This window comes from Urocitellus parryii, chromosome 2 (assembly GCF_045843805.1).
Source record: "Urocitellus parryii isolate mUroPar1 chromosome 2, mUroPar1.hap1, whole genome shotgun sequence".
Taxonomy (NCBI): Eukaryota; Metazoa; Chordata; class Mammalia; order Rodentia; family Sciuridae; genus Urocitellus; species Urocitellus parryii.
In genome coordinates, this window is record NC_135532.1 from 101,424,791 (window position 1) to 101,444,030 (window position 19,240).

At 43.5% G+C, this 19,240-nt stretch overlaps 1 protein-coding gene across 1 annotated transcript; it reads left to right on the forward strand.

Moving 5' to 3' along the window:
• Nucleotides 1-1,813: 1,813 nt before the first annotated feature.
• Nucleotides 1,814-3,358, forward strand: LOC144253390 (sperm motility kinase 2B-like). The gene has a single exon (XM_077795494.1). It carries the CDS (start codon nucleotides 1,814-1,816, stop codon nucleotides 3,356-3,358), a length of 1,545 nt encoding a protein of 514 aa, XP_077651620.1.
• Nucleotides 3,359-19,240: the final 15,882 nt, after the last annotated feature.

Consider the following 19,240-nt stretch of genomic DNA (forward strand, 5'->3'; position numbering starts at 1 on the left):
GAAAAAGGGAACCATTTGTCTCATAGAATTTCTTTTGTTCTAACCTCTGATTTTTCTGTTGATTGCTATTTAGCTCTAGAGAGTTGTTTCAATTGATTTTCCTTTGAAAAAACAGCATTAGTTTGTTTGCTGGTTTATCTGTTTTTGTAGAGGCTACCTTGGAGGCATTGGTTTGAGCAGAAGACACATAATTTCTGGTTTGTGGTATTGTGGATCTCATGCCTCCCAACACAGAAGGGGTTAAAAAGTGAAAACTTCATTCTTTCAGTTTTTGTTTTTAGTTGGAATGTCTACAAAAAGCCTCCGTTCAGCCATAATTATGTTTCCTAGAGATTCAGGTCACTTTGTAGTACCATTTTCAAAATGACCAGATGGTTCCCCCCCTTTTCTGAAAGTATTCAGCGAGATGTATGGGTTTAAATTCTTTTTGGTTTATATGAATAAATGTCATATGTTATCAATGACATTTCATATGTTCAACATAACAGAGTTGTGTATATGCTTAAAATGATCCCAATTTTAACTAGTGGTATCTCTTCACATTGGCTCATAATGCCCATTTGGAATGGTCTTGCTGTAGATTCCTTGCCTTTATTTATGAGGACACTATAGTTTTTTTTTTTTTAGGGGGGTTATTGGGAACTGAACCCAAGTATGCTTAGCCACTGAGACACATGCTCAGATACTTTTTATATTTTATTCAAGACAGGGTCTTGCTGAGTGGATAGTACCTTGATATGTTCCTGGAGCTGGCTTTGAACTTGGGAACATCCAGCCTCAGTCTCCCCAGCTGCTGAGATTGTAGGCATTCGCCAACCTGCATAGCGGTGTGGCAGTGTTTTAATGAGCTTTCCTGTCCCTGTGGTCCAGAGAGCAGACAAGAGTAAGTTAGAGGAGGAATCTGTTTTAAAAACAGCAGCAGGAAGGGATCAAGGTGTGTGGGAACATCTCCATTGCTTCTCCCAGTGGGAAAGACACTTTGGGTGGTTCAAGGATTGTGGGCTTCCTCCTTTGATCCCTCATCACTTTGAACCTATCAACCCACTCCCTTTTGCATTCCAGGGTTTCTAGCGAGAAATGATGAGGGCCTTATGGGGAAATGATGATGAACGCTCCCTCCCTCCCTCTCAACCCCATAGGTGTTAATGCCTAGCTCTAGAGTGTCTTAGGCAGCAGAGGGTTTTGTTACAGCATCCCGGTGTAGGTGAAGTGCCACCCCGTCCCTTGGACTCCCAGTCATTGTGAATTGGAAGAAAGAGGAATTGAATACTTTGGGTGTCCATAGGATGAGGTCTTTAAAAGCTGAAAGTTCTTATGGATCTTCAGACTTGAAATGCAGAGACCATGGAAGCATCCTAGTGGTGTTGGTCCCTAAACAGGAAAATATCCGCCTGCGGACCCAAGGGAGACAAAAGCCTTCTGGGGGTCTTTTGATCTTCTTATCATGGAAGTCAAGGGGGTCCTGGAGACCCCAAAGTGGGATGACCCCTGGGGGCTATGCCCAGGCATCACTGGGTCATTTCTTGCTAGGACCTCACAAGGAGCCACTGTGAGGTGATCCCCAACACTGGCTATATAAGTGTGTGCCTGTGGGTGGGTGTTTGTCCATGAGTACAGGAAGCTCTTGGTGATTACCTGTAGGACTCCCAGATAGATAGTGCATTTGGTGGTTGGTGGTTGTGGTGGTTTGCTGTTGATTTTTTGTTTTGGGTGTTTGTTTGTTTTACTAGGGTTGTTGTTTTTGGTGTTCTGTGTGGGTTTGTTATTTTCTTTTTTTTTAGCTTGTATCCTTAGTTAGTGTTCCGGCTCAGGAATGCAGGGAGAGAGTAGTGAGAGTACAGTAGAGGCCCAGGGGCCCAGCTTCTACTATGAGAGGGCCCTGACGGACCACTACCAAGTCCTGAGTGCCATTGGGGAGGGGAGGTATGGGCAGGTGGTACTAGCCCGCCATCTCCTGACAGGGACAGAGGTGGCGGTGAAAGTGGTGCCAAAGACAGAGAGGAAGGAGCGCGCGCTATGGGAACGGGAGGGGTTGATGGCCCTGGAACACCGCAATATGATCCAGCTCTTCCAAGTCATCCAGACCCCAGACAACATGTTCCTGGTCATGGAGCATGCAGGTGGGGGACCTCTCCAGCGTCACATCCCACAGCCTGGTGGCCTCCCAGAGGAGAAGGTCCGCAGAGTGTTCAGGGCGATGGTGCGAGTCCTGCATCACTGCCACCAGCAGGGCTTCGTGCACCTCGACGTCAAGCCACAGAACTTCCTGGTGGATACCAGTGGCCACCACCTCAAGCTTATCGACTTTGGCCTTTGCATGAGTTTCACACCTGGACAGAAGCTAAAGGAGTTCCGGGGCACGCTCCCATACTGCGCCCCCGAAATCCTGAAAAGGATGGAGTTCGAGGGCCCCCCAGCGGACGTCTGGAGCCTGGGCGTCACCCTGTATTTTCTCCTCACTGGGAAAAGGCCATTCAGGGCGAGCACCAAGAAGAGTCTGCGGAGGCGGATCTTGCAGGGAAGCTGCCACATCCCGGGGCACGTGTCCCAGAAAGCGCGCAGCCTCATCCTGCAAATCCTCAGGGTGGACCCCACGCAGAGGCCCACCCTAGAGCAGGTAATGGGGCACCCGTGGCTGAGCCAGGATGAGGACTCCTTATCTATTTGTCCCAGCCAGCCACTCCCCAGGCAGCAGCCAGACCCTGCCATCCTGACCCTCATGTTCGACATGGGTTTCGACCCCTGTACTGCCTGGTTGTCCCTGGTAAATCGCCAGTTCGATGAGGCTATGGCCACCTACCTTCTCCTCCAGCACCAGAGACGCCAGGGGGCGGGCTGCGGGCTCTGGGCCAGGAAGCCTGTGGGTCTGGGGGTGGTTGGGCCTCGCCCAGGACTGGCTGTGGGTCCTCCCAGTGTCCGTCCCAGCAAGTGCCCCAGTGAGCCTGCCCTTGCCTTGCCCTGTGAGCAGCAGCGACCCAAGGAGGCCCGGCCATCAGGGCAGAAGGGCGCTGCGCCAAGTGCCAGCGAGCCCACCATTCCTCTCCGCTTCCTTGATGTGAGGACACCCCCTCCCAGTGCAGCCCCCCAGTGGCGAATGTACCTCAGGCCCAACCCTCGAACCTGGGTGGCAGAACGGGACAGCTCGGTCTTCCAGAATCTGTCCACTGGGCAGGCACAGGAGAGAAGCAGGGGCTGGAGGGGTCTCACCAGGAGGATGGCCACCTGCCTGCGCCAGCTCTGCTGCTGCGTGCCCTGCTTCCAAGGGTCCGCGGCCCAAAGAAGAGTGGCTCCGATGGCTGGAGGCCACAGACCCCCTAGGTTCCTCTTCAGAGTGGCCCCAGGGCACGTGCCCTCGTGAGGCAGGCGGGCCAGTGCACAGCCAGAAGACCCCAGCAGGTCTGAGCATCCTGACATCGTGGCGCGGCCACCGGTCTGGAAGCGGAAGCCACAACAGCTTCGGAAATGAGGCGTGCCCACTGGCTCAGGCTTGTCCAGCTCCTCTGGTTCCACCAGCACTCTCCTCTGCCCCCACCTGCCAGCGACATCAGAGACTCTTTCCCCTCAGGCTCCTCCCCCTGCCCTGCTCTTCTCTGCCATAGCAGAGATGGTCTAAATAAATTTGTTTCTCAGATTGTATAATGAGATTGATGTTCAAATGATTTTTCGGAAAAAGAAAAAGAAATTTAATGTAGGAGGAGGAAGAAAAAAAAAGAGGCAGGCCTCAGGGAAAGGGCAGGCGCCAGGCAGCCATCCTGTCCAATGCTTGGCCTGAGGTTCCTCCCTCTCCTGTTCAGTGTAAGCCTAGACTCCTGCCCCTTGAGCCTTGTACAATGGGACTCCAAAGTTGATAGCTTTGGCCACAGTGAATCTCTCTCCTGGTCTTCAGGCTTCTCCCTGAGGTTTGAGGAGCGGGTGGGTGGCAGCTGTTGGCAAGACTCTGTGTCAAGGCATTGGAAATTCTAGAGTGTTCTCTGGCATCGTCTTCATATACCTATTTGCAGGCAAGTGAGAAGTCGGTTAGTGAGGAGGTTTTGTCTGCTGACAGCGGTTGCTGGGGCCTTCACCCCACACCATGTTGCCTCTGTAGCCCAAATCTCCTTGTGGTGGCTGCTAGGGGTCACGGAGTGTGAGCACATGTTCTTTGTGGACTGGAGATATTCAACCATCTCTGGGTTTCTACTTACATCAAAGCCAAGTGCACCCATGTGGAATTACTCTTCTCTTTAGGTTCTTGGGAAGGTGAATCCTGTAAAGAGAAGCTCGAAAAAACAAAGAGCAAGAAACCTCAGGTCATTTAGGATGCGAGGCTTCTTGCAACCTCTCTATTTCATAGTTATAAATGCTCAAGAGTGTCTTAGGCAGAAGAGTGTTTTGTTATAGCATCCCGATGTGAGTGAAGCGCTACTGTCTCTTGGACCTCCAGTCATTGTAAGTTGGAAGAAAGAGGAATTGAATATTCTGAGTGTACATAGGATGAGGTCTTTAAAAGGTGAAATTTATTATGGACTTTCAGTCTTCAAATGCAAAACCATTGAAGCATCCTAGTGGTTTTCTTCTAAACAGGTAAATATCAGTCTGCAGATGTAGGTCACCAAGCATTCATTACACCACAATGCAGCATGAATAGGAAGTAGTGCAGGACTCAGTGCAAGAGCGTCTTGGGTTTGAATCTTGACTTTGCAGGGAAAGAAAATGCTTCCGGGATTCTTCTTCTTTTTTTAATATATATATATTATATATATGATATAATATATATATATATATATATATATATAATATATATATATATATATTTAGGTGTAGTTGGACACAATACCTTTATTTTATTCATTTTTATGTGGTGCTGAGGATCGATCCCAGGGCTTCGCACATGCTAGATGAGCGCTCTACCACTGAGCCACAACCCTAGCCCAGGGTGTTGTTGTTTTTATCATGGATGTCAAAAAGGTCCTGGAGCCCCCAAAGTAAGATTGTTGTGACTGTGTCATTTCTTGCTCTGATCTCAAAAGGAGCCATTTGAGGTAATCTCAAACATCTCTGATTCCTTAAGTATTATCTAGTAAATGTATATTTTCATATTTTTGCTTGTTTAAAAATATACTTTTGAGTGTTTACTTTAAATGATAGCTTAGTCCAATAATTCTGAATTAATGGTTATTTCTTCTCTCAGCACATTGGAGAGAACATTCCATTTTGGAATTCTGTTAGTTGCGAGCAGTTTACTGTTAGCCTATATAGCTCTGTCTTTACAGGCAACATGCCTTTTCTTTCTGATGACTTTACTTCTGGTTTCAAGTTTTCTATAATTTCACTAAGTGTGCCTTGGATGTATATGTATTTAGTTTTCTTGTATGAGAGTCCTTGTGGAGGCTCATTTCACTTGGAGCTTCTCCCTACCCTCCACACTGTTGACTCATGACCCTAGCATTTTCCTTCCACTACTGGATTTGTCTAAGGGAGTTCCCCGGTACGTCTGGAACTAGCAGGGACACTTAGGCTATCCTTTAATAATCCCCAGTTGCTGGGGCCTCTCTTTAGAGTGTGGGGTACTTGATGTCTCCTTCTCAGTTTCCATTCTTTAGTGGTCACCTCAGGGCAAGCACAGGTCCCACTGAACATCCTACTACACATATAATGACCTCGCACTATAAAGCAGCTTCATAAGGACACAAATGCAGCTTTAAAAAAAATGCAAATCAGGAATATATGCTTAAGTAAATCACCAAGCCTGCTAAAGGGAAAACATAAGAAAAACTTATACATATATGAAAAAGAAAATAAAGGACCCAGAGAGTAGGATGAGAAAGTACAAATAGAAAGTCAAGCAGTCATTGTGCCTTGAGTGAATATTTTGCTAGATGCCACCTATGAAGCCTGGATACCGGAAGAGGTGATTATAGTGGCAAGAGGCTGTGGGGTGAACCTTCCAGATGGACCCAAGGTGGGAGTCACCACCAGCTCTCCCACAGAGGGTAAAGAGCCCGAAAGTGTATCCAGCCGTGTCTTACCTTTCTCTTCCTCTCAGAATCTTTTGATGTTTCTTTCATTAGTAGTGTTGATGTTACTGTGCTAGAGTAAGCCCTTTCCCTGCTTTTTCACCATGAGTGAATACATTTATGTGCTGGTCTTTGCTATTTTTTTATTTCATTCTGTTTATCCTATTAATCTCAGCACTGGCCTTCTAACCTCATTATGCTGTGTTTTGTCAAATGACTCCCTGGTGTGTGATCTGATCCTTCGTAGTTCAGCACGGAGTCTGCTCTGGTCCACCCAGCCATTGTTGTATCTTGGTGCTCTGCCACCACCCTCTTTCCATGCTGGCTGAGCCTCCTTTGCTGCTGAGGCCACTGTCTGTCTTGCTTCCCCTCACATGTGCTTTGTACTCCCTTGAAGGGGCCACTCATGCAATCAGGTAGGAAGAGATCAATTTTTTTTCCATGGTGATTTATATTCTACAATAATTGAGCTATCATCAGTGACACTGCTGAGCATGCAAAAGAGGGGAACACCTCTAGTTACAGGGAGAGTTCAGACCTTGAGAGCATAAGAAAACGGTGATAGAACAATCTGGATATCAGAATGAAATGCCAACATCATCAAGGTGTCTGGACAGCATATGTAAATTTAGAAGAAAGAAATACTCTACATTCAGGGAAAATCCTGCCGAGAAGAACTGAGTTTATATAAGAGATCATGACTTAAGCCAAAGAGGTTCAAAGAGGTTCAAACTTTGAAACCCTATCAATATACCCAAATTCTTTGTGCTTCTGTCTGTCTAGAGAGTTAGGCAGGCTGTCCTCTCCTATGGTCACAGACATAGGTCACCAACCATTACATCACAATGCAGCATGAGTAGTTAGGAATGCAGGACTCAGCATGCTGAGAGGCTCAGGTTTGAATGTTGACTTTGCTCTTTGCTTATTGTGTAACCTTGGTCAAGTGACTCATCCATTCTGAGCTTTTGTTTCCAGAGTTGTGTTGAGGATCAAAGGTGAAAATCAATGTCTAGAAACTCTTGGCACCAGATCTGCAATATTAACCTAGATGATTGGCTTCTCTTTGGACCAGGCGGACAAATCTCACATTGACATAAACTTAGATTTGTATTTCCTCTCTTTTTTTGTTCTTTTTTGTTTGTTTGTTTGATTCCATTAAGCAGAAAGAAGAACATCATGGAAGCTAAATTGTTGCAGAAGGGTGTGACAGCTGAACTTTATGAATATGGAAAACAAAGTTAAACAAATGTTGCAACAATTCAGTTTTCTGTGTTAACAGTGGTCATGAGGGTGGACGGGCCCTTTATATTTTCATGGGGTTTTTAGGTCATGGACCTTCTATTGTCTTACCTTGTGCTGACCCTATTTGATGTCAGTGCTAAGAATGAATGATTTCTTTATCCCCAGAGCAGTTGAATACAGAGGAGGGAGGAGTAAATCTCGTTTTTAAGGCTGGGAATCATCAGCCAAAGGTGGAGGAATATGGAAGAGTCCAGAGAGCAGGCACATGAGACTTTTGGGTTCCTTTCTGTCTTTGATTATAAAACCTGCCACCTCAGAACCTTGGGGATGTCACCATCTTCCCCCCTCCTTGCTGCAGTCAGAGTCTGAATGCAGCTCAGAAGGGAGATGTTGGAGCAGAGCGCCTGGCTTTCGAGTCAGGCAGACCTGGATTGGATCCTGCTAAATGGTCAGTGCCCTGTAAACCGTGTCTATTATTATTTTTTACACCCAATTCAGCATTTGTACTTCAGTCGCACTGCTCCTTAATCTCCCCTTGAATGTTGTGTGTCGAGGAGCCTCTGAGTGATTAGTTTTGGATTCTTAGCTTTCATATTCTGTTTTGAGTTCTGTCCATGTAGCCAACTTACCCAGGCTAATTGCAGTAATCTCAGTATTGAAGCCATTCCATAGCTACAGGGTTGGTTCCAAAGCATTCATAGAGGAGTGACAGGTCATTCTGGGATGGGCTTCATTCTACTTCCCAAATCTATTTTCCCTTCTCAATCGGTTCCAGAATCAGTCACTTTGAAGACCCCGATGTTAGTAGCAGGGTTTGATGTCACAACCCTCCCTCTCCTCCATCTAGCCCCCAGTTTGCCCTGGAAGCCTCTGAGGAAGGTAGTAAGGCACCTGGCGCCTGGTTTTTAAAGTGCTCATTTTCTTTTCTTCTCATCTGTTGAACAGAGCTTTGCCACTCTAAACTAATGGCTCTGCTAGGATTCTTGCAAATGTTTGAACTGTTTCATTGTGCCATTTTGTTTGTCCTCAGAAGTCTCTTTTTTTTCCTCCTTCCTACACATTTTGTTCTTGTTAGATGACACCCTCCTTTCCTGGCTCTATCTCAAGTTATTCTTCCTTTGGGATCGGACATCATTACAAGGTCAGTAATTTAAAGATGGTGATGAGAGTGATAGGTAAAATTTTACAAGCACTCACCCATGTATTAGGCACCATTTTAACCACTTTTAATACATGAGCATATTTAATCTTCACAACTGCCCTATGAAATAGGTTCCATTATGATTCCACTTTACAGACAGGGAAACTGCACCTTGTCGAGGCAGCACCAGGAGTGGACCTGCTTTACTTGGCTCCGACCCTGCCTGCACTTACAGCAGCTGACTAGGGAATTTCCTCTGCCCACTGCTGGGCTCTGGGTCCTGGGATCCTGGCGTGGCTGGTTCTCAATAAAGCACTCTTGTCATCTACAAGTGAACAGTGTAAGAACATTTTCTACAAAATTTGCAAAATGCTGTAATAATGTGTTGTTTGTATGGATCCTCTAAGAAGCAAGTCTGCCCGAGAGCTTTGCTTTTATACTCAGGAAAAATTATATAAAATTATGAAATAGTTTTTTAAAAAGCCAAAATAAGGTCCCCCTCACTCTTAGCACAGAACTGAGGCAAGCATTTTTAGAGCTTTCTTTCCAAACAAAGGAAGCTGAGCTGAAGAAGTCCCTTGAATTTGAAAATGTGGTGATAGTCGACAGCATCAATGCTTATAAAATTAAAACAACAACAACAACAACAACAACAACAAAATTATTCTCTGGGAGAATATCTTCACAGACAAACTAATTGGTAGGGTAAAAAACATTTTTAAAAAAAGCAAAATTCAATCCCAAAGTAGGTAAATTTGAAAAAAAGTCAATTTAGGAACCTATCCACCAAATAGGAGTTAGAAGTCTACAATTATTTTCTGGTTTATTCTAAAACTGAGTTTTGAAGTCACAGCCTATGTGGGAACAGGGGACCATGATTTGAGGCTGCCAACCAAACAATGAAATGAGAACAATAAACAAAGAAAACCTTCCAAAGGCTCCCTTCATTTACATTCTGAGATTACTGGCCTCCTCTCTCTGCTGAAATAGCCTTGTGTTACCGGCTGGTCCAAAAGCATAATCAGGTGCTACCGGGGGCTCTTGCTCCAGCAAACTGCATGGAGAATATTTGAATACTGCCAAGACTATAGGTGCCTGTTTCAAGTTGTCATAGAATATGCCATAACGTGTCATAAATAAGGGAGGTGGTATTTATAAATCTGACATTAAAAATGTGTTCCTAAAATATCTCGTGTGTTCCCCTGGCCATGTCAGCATAGAAATAATGTTTAGTATTTGTTTATTTTACTGGACCACCCCATGAACCTGGGGGAAACATGTTAGGAAAAAAAAATTATAGCTACGCCAACTATTCTGGGAGATACACGAGCCCTCCATGTTTATCAGGTTGAGGGCACTGTATTTTGATGTCAATAAGCAATTTTTCCAGCCCGGTCTCCTGCCCGACCCTTTTAATCCATCAATATATTATTAGAGATAAAGTTGGTGGATGCCTGCTGCAGTTAGAAGATAAATGACATCTCTGAAGTCAGGCATTAAAGACTAGATTAAGGCCTTGTGACACCGTTTTCAGTGCTCATCTGTGCACTTCTGTTCAACCTATCACACTGAGTGACAAGAAAGAAAAATAATGAACTGGGCCAGGGGAAGAAGAAGAAAAAAAAAAAGGCAGAAAAAGAGAGAGATTTTTTTCCCCCCTAACAGACAAACTACATCAGTTCACACTCGGGATTAGACTGCATTTAAAGAAAGGAAAAAAGAAAAGAAAATGGGGAATTGGGAAGGACAGGGAAGGGGCTGTTCTGTAAAGATGAAAATAGGCAGGCAAAAGGGGACATGAAAGCCGAGAATTCCATTTCTGCCCGGTTTGTGTGGCTTCTGCTGTCCCCACCTGCCTCGTGGCCTCTTCCATACAGATGTCTCCCAGTTGGCCTCCAGTTGCTCTGGAATCTACTCCATTCCCGAGTTGGAAGGGCTGACATAAATCTTGTTAAGAGGCAGCACTTGGTTCTAAATCTTGGTGAATCATGTTCTTCCATCCTCGCTGAAAGATTTCCTTCCCACCGCTCATTGGTGTGGTGGGAGTTAGTATTAAGGGTTTTTGTAACTCTGTCTTCTGACAGTGATTTGAATACGGCTCCTGAGTTGACAAATACACATGGTGGATTTTCTCCAATTGGGTGGAAAACAGCAAACACAAATGAATTGCATGACAGAAATGAAAAGAAAGGAATGCTGGTCAGGAGAAGAGAGGGTATTAACCCATACAGAGCACCCAGATTGAATGCAGGAGGGGGGTCTATTGTAAGTCCGAATATGTCCTAGTTTTTTTTTTTTTTAATTTTTTTCCCCCTGCATATGTAGAAATCAAACCATCTTTCTTCCCAAAATATTTTACCATGTTTGCGAGGCTACAAAGGACATTGTCTTTTCTCCCAGCATTTCAATTCTCACTAGAGTCCAAGTCCAGGGGATGTTTATGAGTGCATCATGGTGTTCTGGTACTTTCCACAGTGGAACATCCACTGATGTTTGGTAAGTGGCCAATGACTCCGCAACACCTATCTCTGGCCCCAACCACTTTCCCAAGCTCCTGCTGGACAAATCATATAAATACTTGGGCCATCATAAATAGTCCCCATTGTGCAGCTTAGTGGTAAAGCATATGCTTAGCATGCACGAGACCCTGGGCTCCGTCCCACCACCAAAAGAAAAACAACAAAAACAAAATTAAAGTCAGACCTGGTTCAAATCATCATTTAAGCAATCTGTACCATAAGATGTGAGAAAAATTGCTTCAATTGTTTGAATTTCAGATACTGCATTTCTCAAATGAGAATTAGGGTGATTTTGCATGTGTGTGTGTGTGTGTTCGCGCACGCGTGCACGTGCACACACCCTTGTGCATTCTATACAAGATAAGTTATACCTTGGCACAGCTCCTTCTTCATAGCTGTAAAATTCTCTTCTCACAAAAAGAACATTTTTGCAACATAGAGATGAAAGATACAAATGTAATCCACAGATGACAATACCATGACATAAAGGTGGCAATACAGATGGCATCAAGCACGGAGGATGGTGCTTCCAACTTCCTCCACCTTGTCTCACTAATTTTCATTCCACATAATATGGATCTGAGTAGGTTATTTTGATGTTTACTTCCCACATACAACAGGTAGAATCAAGAGGGTGGGCTAAGAAATAGGTAATTAATGAAATAATCTGCAGTTTCCTGGAGAGCCAACTATTTAGATTTTTTTTTTTTAAATAGTAAAGTAGTAAAAGTTGTAAAGCTAAACAAGGTTCATTCTTCCCAGATGAACTTTAGGCTGTGCATCATTAGGGAAGTCACTCAAGAGTGTTGAGTACCAGGCTCCTTTTATACTGAAGCACCTCCATTTAAAAAAAAAAATTATCAACTACTTAGAATTTTGAGGACCAAGCATCACATGTTGCTTAACATGGAAAAAAAGGAATCTGTCAGGGAGAGTGTTGCGTGTGCTGTACTTTGGTCATAAATTCCTTTTATTCAACTATTTGTGATCAGTGGAACATAAAAAGTCACAGCCTAAAGAGAGCTCCAGGTGTACAGACACTGCACTGGCCCCCCCTTTCTTGGCACAGTTTTATGTTCCACAGTTTTAGTTACCCCCAGGCATCCATGGTCTGAAAATATTAAAAGGAAAATTCTAGAAAAAAATTATAAATTTTTAATATCTTTAATTACAGTTAAAGATAAAGAAACATTCCCCATCTCTGATCCGTATCCAGCTCATGGCAAGCTTCTCCTGCTCTTCTGGTCGCCATCCAGGGTGTATAGATTCTTCCTGGTCTTTCTCCTCTTTTCCATCTTTCATGCCCCCTGTTCTTTCCTTTCTTGTCCCTTTCTACATCCTCATTTTAAGGCCTAATTGTACCAGGATTTATCTACTGGTTCATTCTGTCCTTCAAATTCATTTTTCAGCCTTTTCTCCTCTTCTCCCTCCCTTTTCTCCTCCTCCTCTTCTTCTTGGTACTAGGGATTAAATTCAGGGATGCTTAACCACTGAGCTGCATCTCCACCATTTTTCATTTTTTAAATTTTGAGATAAACATCGTTCAGTTGCTGAGGCTGGTCTTGAACTCGCCATCTTCCCACTTCAGCCTCCTGAAGAGTTTGACTTCTTTACAACATCACCCAAACCCTGCATATGGTGACCCCTTTGTTTTTCCAGTCCCTCTTTTTCCTCTTCCTCCTCCTCTAAAAACTGGGCTTCAACACAGTAGTTCATATGCTTTCCACGTGGTTATTATTTACACATGTCTGTTCCGTTGCTATTGCTCTTCCTTGTTTTGAATTTTCCTTCCTGAACACCTCCACCAGTCCAAACGCCACACCCTCTCTGGCTTACTCTTTTTCTTTTCTATAAGTCTGTCTTAGACTCAGCTAGACTTGATTTTGGCTTCCTCTGAGAGACTGTGCCTCATGTTGGCAGGACACTCTTCATTACAAGTGACAGAACCTAGCTTGGGTCAAGAAGCCAACTGATTTCAAGGCTTTGGTGATCATAGAAAAGGCAGGGAGGGGCCTCTGTGTCTCAAGGAATTCGACCAAAGGATGGGCATATGCTTAGAACTCTCTTTGTTTTTCCTCTGCCTCTTTGTAGATGTGGAGTTCATTCTCTCCAGCTGTCTTAGCCTGTCTGGAGTGCTATAACCAAATATCATAGACATGGTATCTTCTAAACAACTGAAAGTTATTATTCAAAGTTCTGGAGGCTTGGTAGACCAAGATGAAGGTGCCAGCAAATTTGCATCTGGTAATGAACCACCTCTCGTTCATAGTGGTGCCATCTCACCAACTTCACATGCTCCCTCTCTCCCTGCCTCTTTTATAAAGGCACAAATCCCATTCATGAGGGCCCTACCCTCATGGCCTCGATACCTTCCCAAAGGCCCACCTCCCAATATCATTGCTTTGGGTTAGGGTTTCTGCATATGGATTGGGGCGGGGCTTCATCAACATGTAGACTATAGCAGCAACTGATGGCAAGATTCTTCCACATCAAAGATGGAATCAGGATTGTGGGACAAATGAATACATTAGTTATGAGTCTAGTCTTAAATTTTCTCTACCAAAGACAAACTCACACTTGAATTCTCTGACTTTGAAGGGAAAAGTCCTGAGCATGATATCAGATTAACCCAGGGTTATCAGATGTCTATTCCTGGGCCAAGAAATTAAGGCCTAATTGGGGCAGGGGAAGCACAATGATGGCCCATCTTGGGTACATGTCCTCTAATTTGGCCAGGGAGGTTGTGGTGTTGCAGAAATGGCCATGACCTTTTGTTTCTCCCTGTGACTTTGTAGGTTCTTCCACCAGAGGTGAAATCTATTTCTGTACTCCTTCAATCTGGGTTGGTGCTGGGTCTTGGTTTTGTGTTAACAACATGCAGCTGAGAGTTGCTGAGTCAGTTCCAAGCCTAGGCCTCAACAGGACATGCATACTTCTATTATCTTTGAGAGACCTATCACCACTACATGAGCAAGTCTCTGTTAGTCAATGTGACAATGATTGACATGTCTCTCATTGTCCTTGTCCCCATTGACAACTGACTGACCACTCACAAGAAGCAGAGTTGGGGAGTGAGCCATCAGTGTGCCCAGCTGAGGCCAGAAGAACCCCCAACTAGAAAAGCCAAGACCAAAAGATCAACCCACAACTACATAAGTGGTGGTTGCTGCTATAAACTACAAAGTTCGGGGTGTTTTCTTTTACATAAAATGTAAGTGACACAAACACAGAATCTAGATGACAGCTGCTTCCCTAGGAACCATGTAGTTTAGAGTAGAAGTCTATTTCCCAGAAGCCAAAAGACTATTTTCTGGGCAAAAAAAAAAAAACAGTGGACAGCAGGAATGGCTACTTCCAGGCATTAAAGTAAGACTATTGCTTTCTTTTTTTTCTTTTCCCCTCCAGCCAGACAGTAGACTCCTGGGGGCACTGCTCCATGTGGCCCACCCACTCCCACTGGTGATTAGCAGAGGCTCTCACATTGGTCAGAGACTCAGTGAATCTTAGTTAAATGAATTCTAGATGAGGAGTTATTCTACTATAATTCCCATTTGTGGGTATATTAGACACAAGGATTTTCTCACTGACTTGCCTTACTAAATCTTAGCACCCTAAGGATATTCCTAAACAAAAAGTGTTCCACATGCTACATAAAAATGAAAATCTAGTGCCATACCCCAGCAATAATTCTGATAAAACTCAGGACTAAACCACTTCCGAGAAAGGAAATACTTCTATCAGTGCTCACTGGACATCTTTTACCTATAACTTACTGGAGAAATAAGCCATTCCTTGTCCTTCACGGATCCATCACGAGCCAAGGACTGTGCTTGTCATTCTTTAGGCATTATTTCATTTAATTTGTTCCTCAAAATAGCTCTGTGGAGTAATTTTTATTTTCCTTTGATAGATGAGGAAATAAACTGAGGCTCGGGAGGTAAGGTACAGTTGCTCAAGTTCACCCAGGTTCTGGGTGCCCTGGTACTGGTTTGAACATGGGCTCCCTCGTTCTACAGGACTTTCCGTCTTTGGATAGCACAGCAAGAGGATGGAAGTGACTTCCAGATTGAGACAAAATCTCTCAATATTGGTCTGGTTCTCACTCTTCGGATTATGTATTCATTGATTTCTCTATCCTATATTTCACTCCTCTTGTTTTTTGCCTTTTCAGATGAATCTTAGAAATACTTATTTTATTTAGCTTAACCTCTAATGCACAGGGATGATAGTCTGTTTAGGGTCATGCTCACCCATGGCTTGGCTATGAACTCTAAGTAATAGTTCCCATTCCTAAAATGCTTGAGTAGTTAAGTATAAAGATATTTAGACATAGAGGAAACTTCAACTAATTATCTCTCAGCATCTTGTGGACACAAACTCTGCAGGATCCAGAGATGATCATAAGGTACCAACTTCTGCCTTCATGGATCTTGCAGTCTGGTGGTTAAGATAGACTAATGAAGGAGTGTATATTAAATGTTAGGGGGCCCAAGTCCATGTACAAGAGGGTCCCAGAGGAGGAGGGAGATGACTTCCATCCTCAGGTACCAAGGAATGGAAGAGATGAGCATCCCTGGGAAACTCATCAATGATTAAAGCATTGGATTTCAGAGGAGGAGGGGATCTGAAATACTTGAGGGGGTCACGCTGGAAAATGGGCTCCCTCAGGAAAGTTAAGAGGAGAAGCAGCTCTCCTGGCATGAGGAACAGCCGTAGCAAGGGTGTGGAGGTGGGAATGGGCGCAAGGCTGGAGAGACTTCTGCAAAGGGTTACCAGGTACCTGGTGGGTTACTCCTGAATTTCCTTTTTCTTGATATGGATACATTCCTAGAAATAAGGGGAATGTTTTGGTTCCCACGTGGACCAAAGAACATTGAAAGGAAAAAAAAAATAGAAAAAAACAAGAAGTGAGAAATGAGGGAGGCTTTTTCTAGAGGGGGGAATGATAAAAGTTGTTAAATCAGATATTAATATATATATGGGGAGAATATTTTCTGATATTATATGTTAAGGTATTCATAAACCAACTATCAAATTAGCTTACTAACAAAAAACAAGGGATTAGTGAGAGAAAAAAGTGGATCAGAGGTGTAAAATCTTGAGTTGTGTTAAAGGGCAGGAGAATAAGGGAAGAGAGATGGAGTCATGACTACTTTTAGCAATGCTGTTCCCTCTTCCAACAACCTGGTGGTGTCATAAGTTTCTCAGAATGGTCAGGAGGAGCAAGTGATACTTGCTTTTAGTAATTGGTGAGGTATGGGATATTTGTAGGCTATGTTCTTATGACTTAGCTAGAGATCTATAAAATGCATATGTTCCCTAAAATATGTGAACTCCAATGTTATAAAAATTAAAAATGACCCTGAGTTCTCCAACTAGTTAATAAATTAGAAAAATAAGAAAAAAGCAAGAGGTTGAATGCATTTATAATTTAACATGTATATTTTTTGCACATTATTATAAAGTCATAAAGAATTTCAGGGCTGGAAGATCCAAACTTTTGTGGCTAATTTTTTGAAAATAGTCTTAGATCCTCTTATAGATAATCTTGAAACTCAGAGACTCTTATTCATTTTCAGTCTTTAGGAGTTAGAACTGAATGAATAAATAGATCCTATGGAGTTTATAAATGAAACAGAGTGTGATCAAATATACTTTTCCTAATTGTGGATATGGCTAAAATAATTTTTATGAAGATGTGGAATATAGGAAAATATTCCAGAACCTGCTTGAGATTTAAAAGCTCTGTGTCCTAGAAAGGAAACTATACCTAGAAGGTAATAGGAGTTTTGGCTGAAAAGTTTGAACTTTGGACCCTGAATTCAGATTTAACTCTTTGGGCTCTCTGAGGATGACCTTCTCCTACCTAGTTTCAAAGAACCACATGGTTATTGGTGTCTCATCAGTAGGAGAAATCCTTGAGCTTGGAATAATCTCCTAGGATTTAGGGTTCATCATATTCTGTACACCATGGGACTGCCAGTGGTTTTTGAGAGTACTTGTTTGTGGTGAGTGCTGATTCTCTTTGCCTGGTGGAAATAGTGGAAATGGTGGAAATAGTGGCCCTAGATTTGTAGGGACACATCTGAACTGGGCATGCACTTTGCTTCCTCTATTCCTAGGAAGGGCATCAATATTTCCATGAAAAGAGAGGAACTGGGGAATGAGAAGAGGAGCCTAGAATGAAGCTTTTGGTGATTCCTGATCTGGAGGTATAGTCCTGTCCCAGAATTAGTACCAATGACCATTAGTCTCTGACATAGTAAAAGCATAACTTATTAAAGAGCTTAAGGACAATGGGGTGGGTCATGGGATGGCCCATCATGGGGAGCAAAAGAAGTCAAAATCAAAATTTGGTGCTGAATGTGCAAACACAATTTCTGTAACTCAAACCTCCATAGTTCAATACTTTATATAGTTACCATGTCTCTCTGAGAACAGGTTGATGTGTACCCCACTGTCCCAGAAATACACCCATACTTTGGTTCAGTGCATCTAAACTCAAATAGAACATACATCTACTTGTATCCCACTAGATGGAAACCTGGAGGAACAGTTTGGCTCCCTACAAGTGTCCAGATGGGGCTCATTCAAATAATGGGAACTGGAACCTCAATGCAATCCCAACTCTATCCATTATGCCATTCCAATTTCTCTAGGGTTCCCTGCCAGATTTTCAATTATTTCATGTGTTCGTGTTCAGATGCTCCTTGATTTTCTTGTTCTGGGACAAGGGACTTCTCAGTGGACCACAGAAGTTCTACAGATTTTCATGAACCAAACTTGCCATTGACCATAGCCCTTTTGCTACATAAGGCAAGTCGTCAGGACCTGTGCACTGGAGAAGCTGAATCAGTGTAGAACCATCCTCATAAGGGCAGGAATATGGTCCCTCACCACAAGCCATTTCCTGGGAGAGTGGGAACAACTAGGATCAAGTTTCCAGCACTTAAAGTCAGCCTCTGCAAGCCAGTAAAGGGCAGACCCCTGCAGGAGGAGACTGGGAGCCAACCTCACTAATCCTTTTGCAGGCATTGTGTTTGGTTTTAACTCTGCCAGTTCCCAGATGTAGGTGAAACTGGAAACTTTTCTGCATCATGGAAATAATGCCAATTGCTTTGCAAATTGGTTGTATTGGAGAAAGCCATCTATTTGTGTGTGTGTGTGTGTGTGTGTGTGTGTGTGTGTGTGTGTGTGCGTGCTTTGGGAATACTGGATTTTTCTTTCTTTATTTTTTCTTTTTTTTTCTTTCTTTTTTTTTTTTTCTGGTACCAGGAATTGAACCCAGGGGCGCTTAACCACTGAGCCACATCCCCACCCCTTTTCATATTTTATTTAGAGACAGGGTCTCACTAAATTGCTTAGGGCCTCACTAAATTGCCGAGGCTGGCTTTGAACTTGTGATCCTCCTGCCTCAGCCTCCCCAGCCACTGGCATTACAGGTGTGTGGCACCACACCTGCTTGAAACAATGGATTAATAACAAATATCACTTCCCTTTCATTTGCCCTTTTCCTTCTACAAACAGAACCCAATTCAGTCAACAAGTATTTATCAAGTCTCTACTACAATAGTAATCTCTGGAATTTGGGGTATGGAATCATTTTTCCCTAGTATGAAATCACAATCAAGGAACTCAGATGTTTTGCTCTTGAGAGCTCAGACATTGTAAACTGAGAAGCAGGATTGGGTCTCTGCAGAGAAGACAAAGTCAGAAGTCGTCATTCCCTTTCCCTGGACAGAGAAAAGGCATACACATACCTTGTGCTGTCAGAGGCAGGGACCTACCTTTTTCCTCTCTGCCTGCATCTGGTGCAGAGGCTGGAACCAGTCACTCCTTGCTGTGCATCTCAGATTTTTCATCTGCATGGCTAAGGATTCAATTATGTTGCCTCATGAGCAGGAAGACTAGATCATTTTCATAATATTCTATGACAACAACTAAGGTGTGTCTGAAAAGCATGCTGCTTGCTTTCACAGCCCTGCAGTGCAGATGCGCCCACGTGTGGCCTCCGCACGGTTTCTGATGGCCTGTGGGCTTGATGCCTTGTGTCTGACGCTGGTGAGCCACATCAAACATACCCTCAGATTCCCCGACTGGCGCAGTCTCCTTCTTCTTCCAGTGCCTTCCTCGTCCCTGTCTCCTTTTGAAGATTCTTTTTTCAACTCTCTCTTTTTCAAAAGATTACTTTGTCACAATTATTCAGGAAAGGGTTTTGCGCCTGTAGGAAATATTAATAGACTATTATGAGGTCCTACAACTAATTTTTCCACACATATCATCTGTCTTTGCATGGTTATTAAACTTCAACAATATTTCATGCAATGCTTCCCTGCTAAATT

What these genes read in the sequence shown, in the direction of transcription:
- LOC144253390 (XM_077795494.1), top strand. Translation starts at nt 1,814, where the DNA reads ATGCAGGGAGAGAGTAGTGAGAGTACAGTAGAGGCCCAGGGGCCCAGC.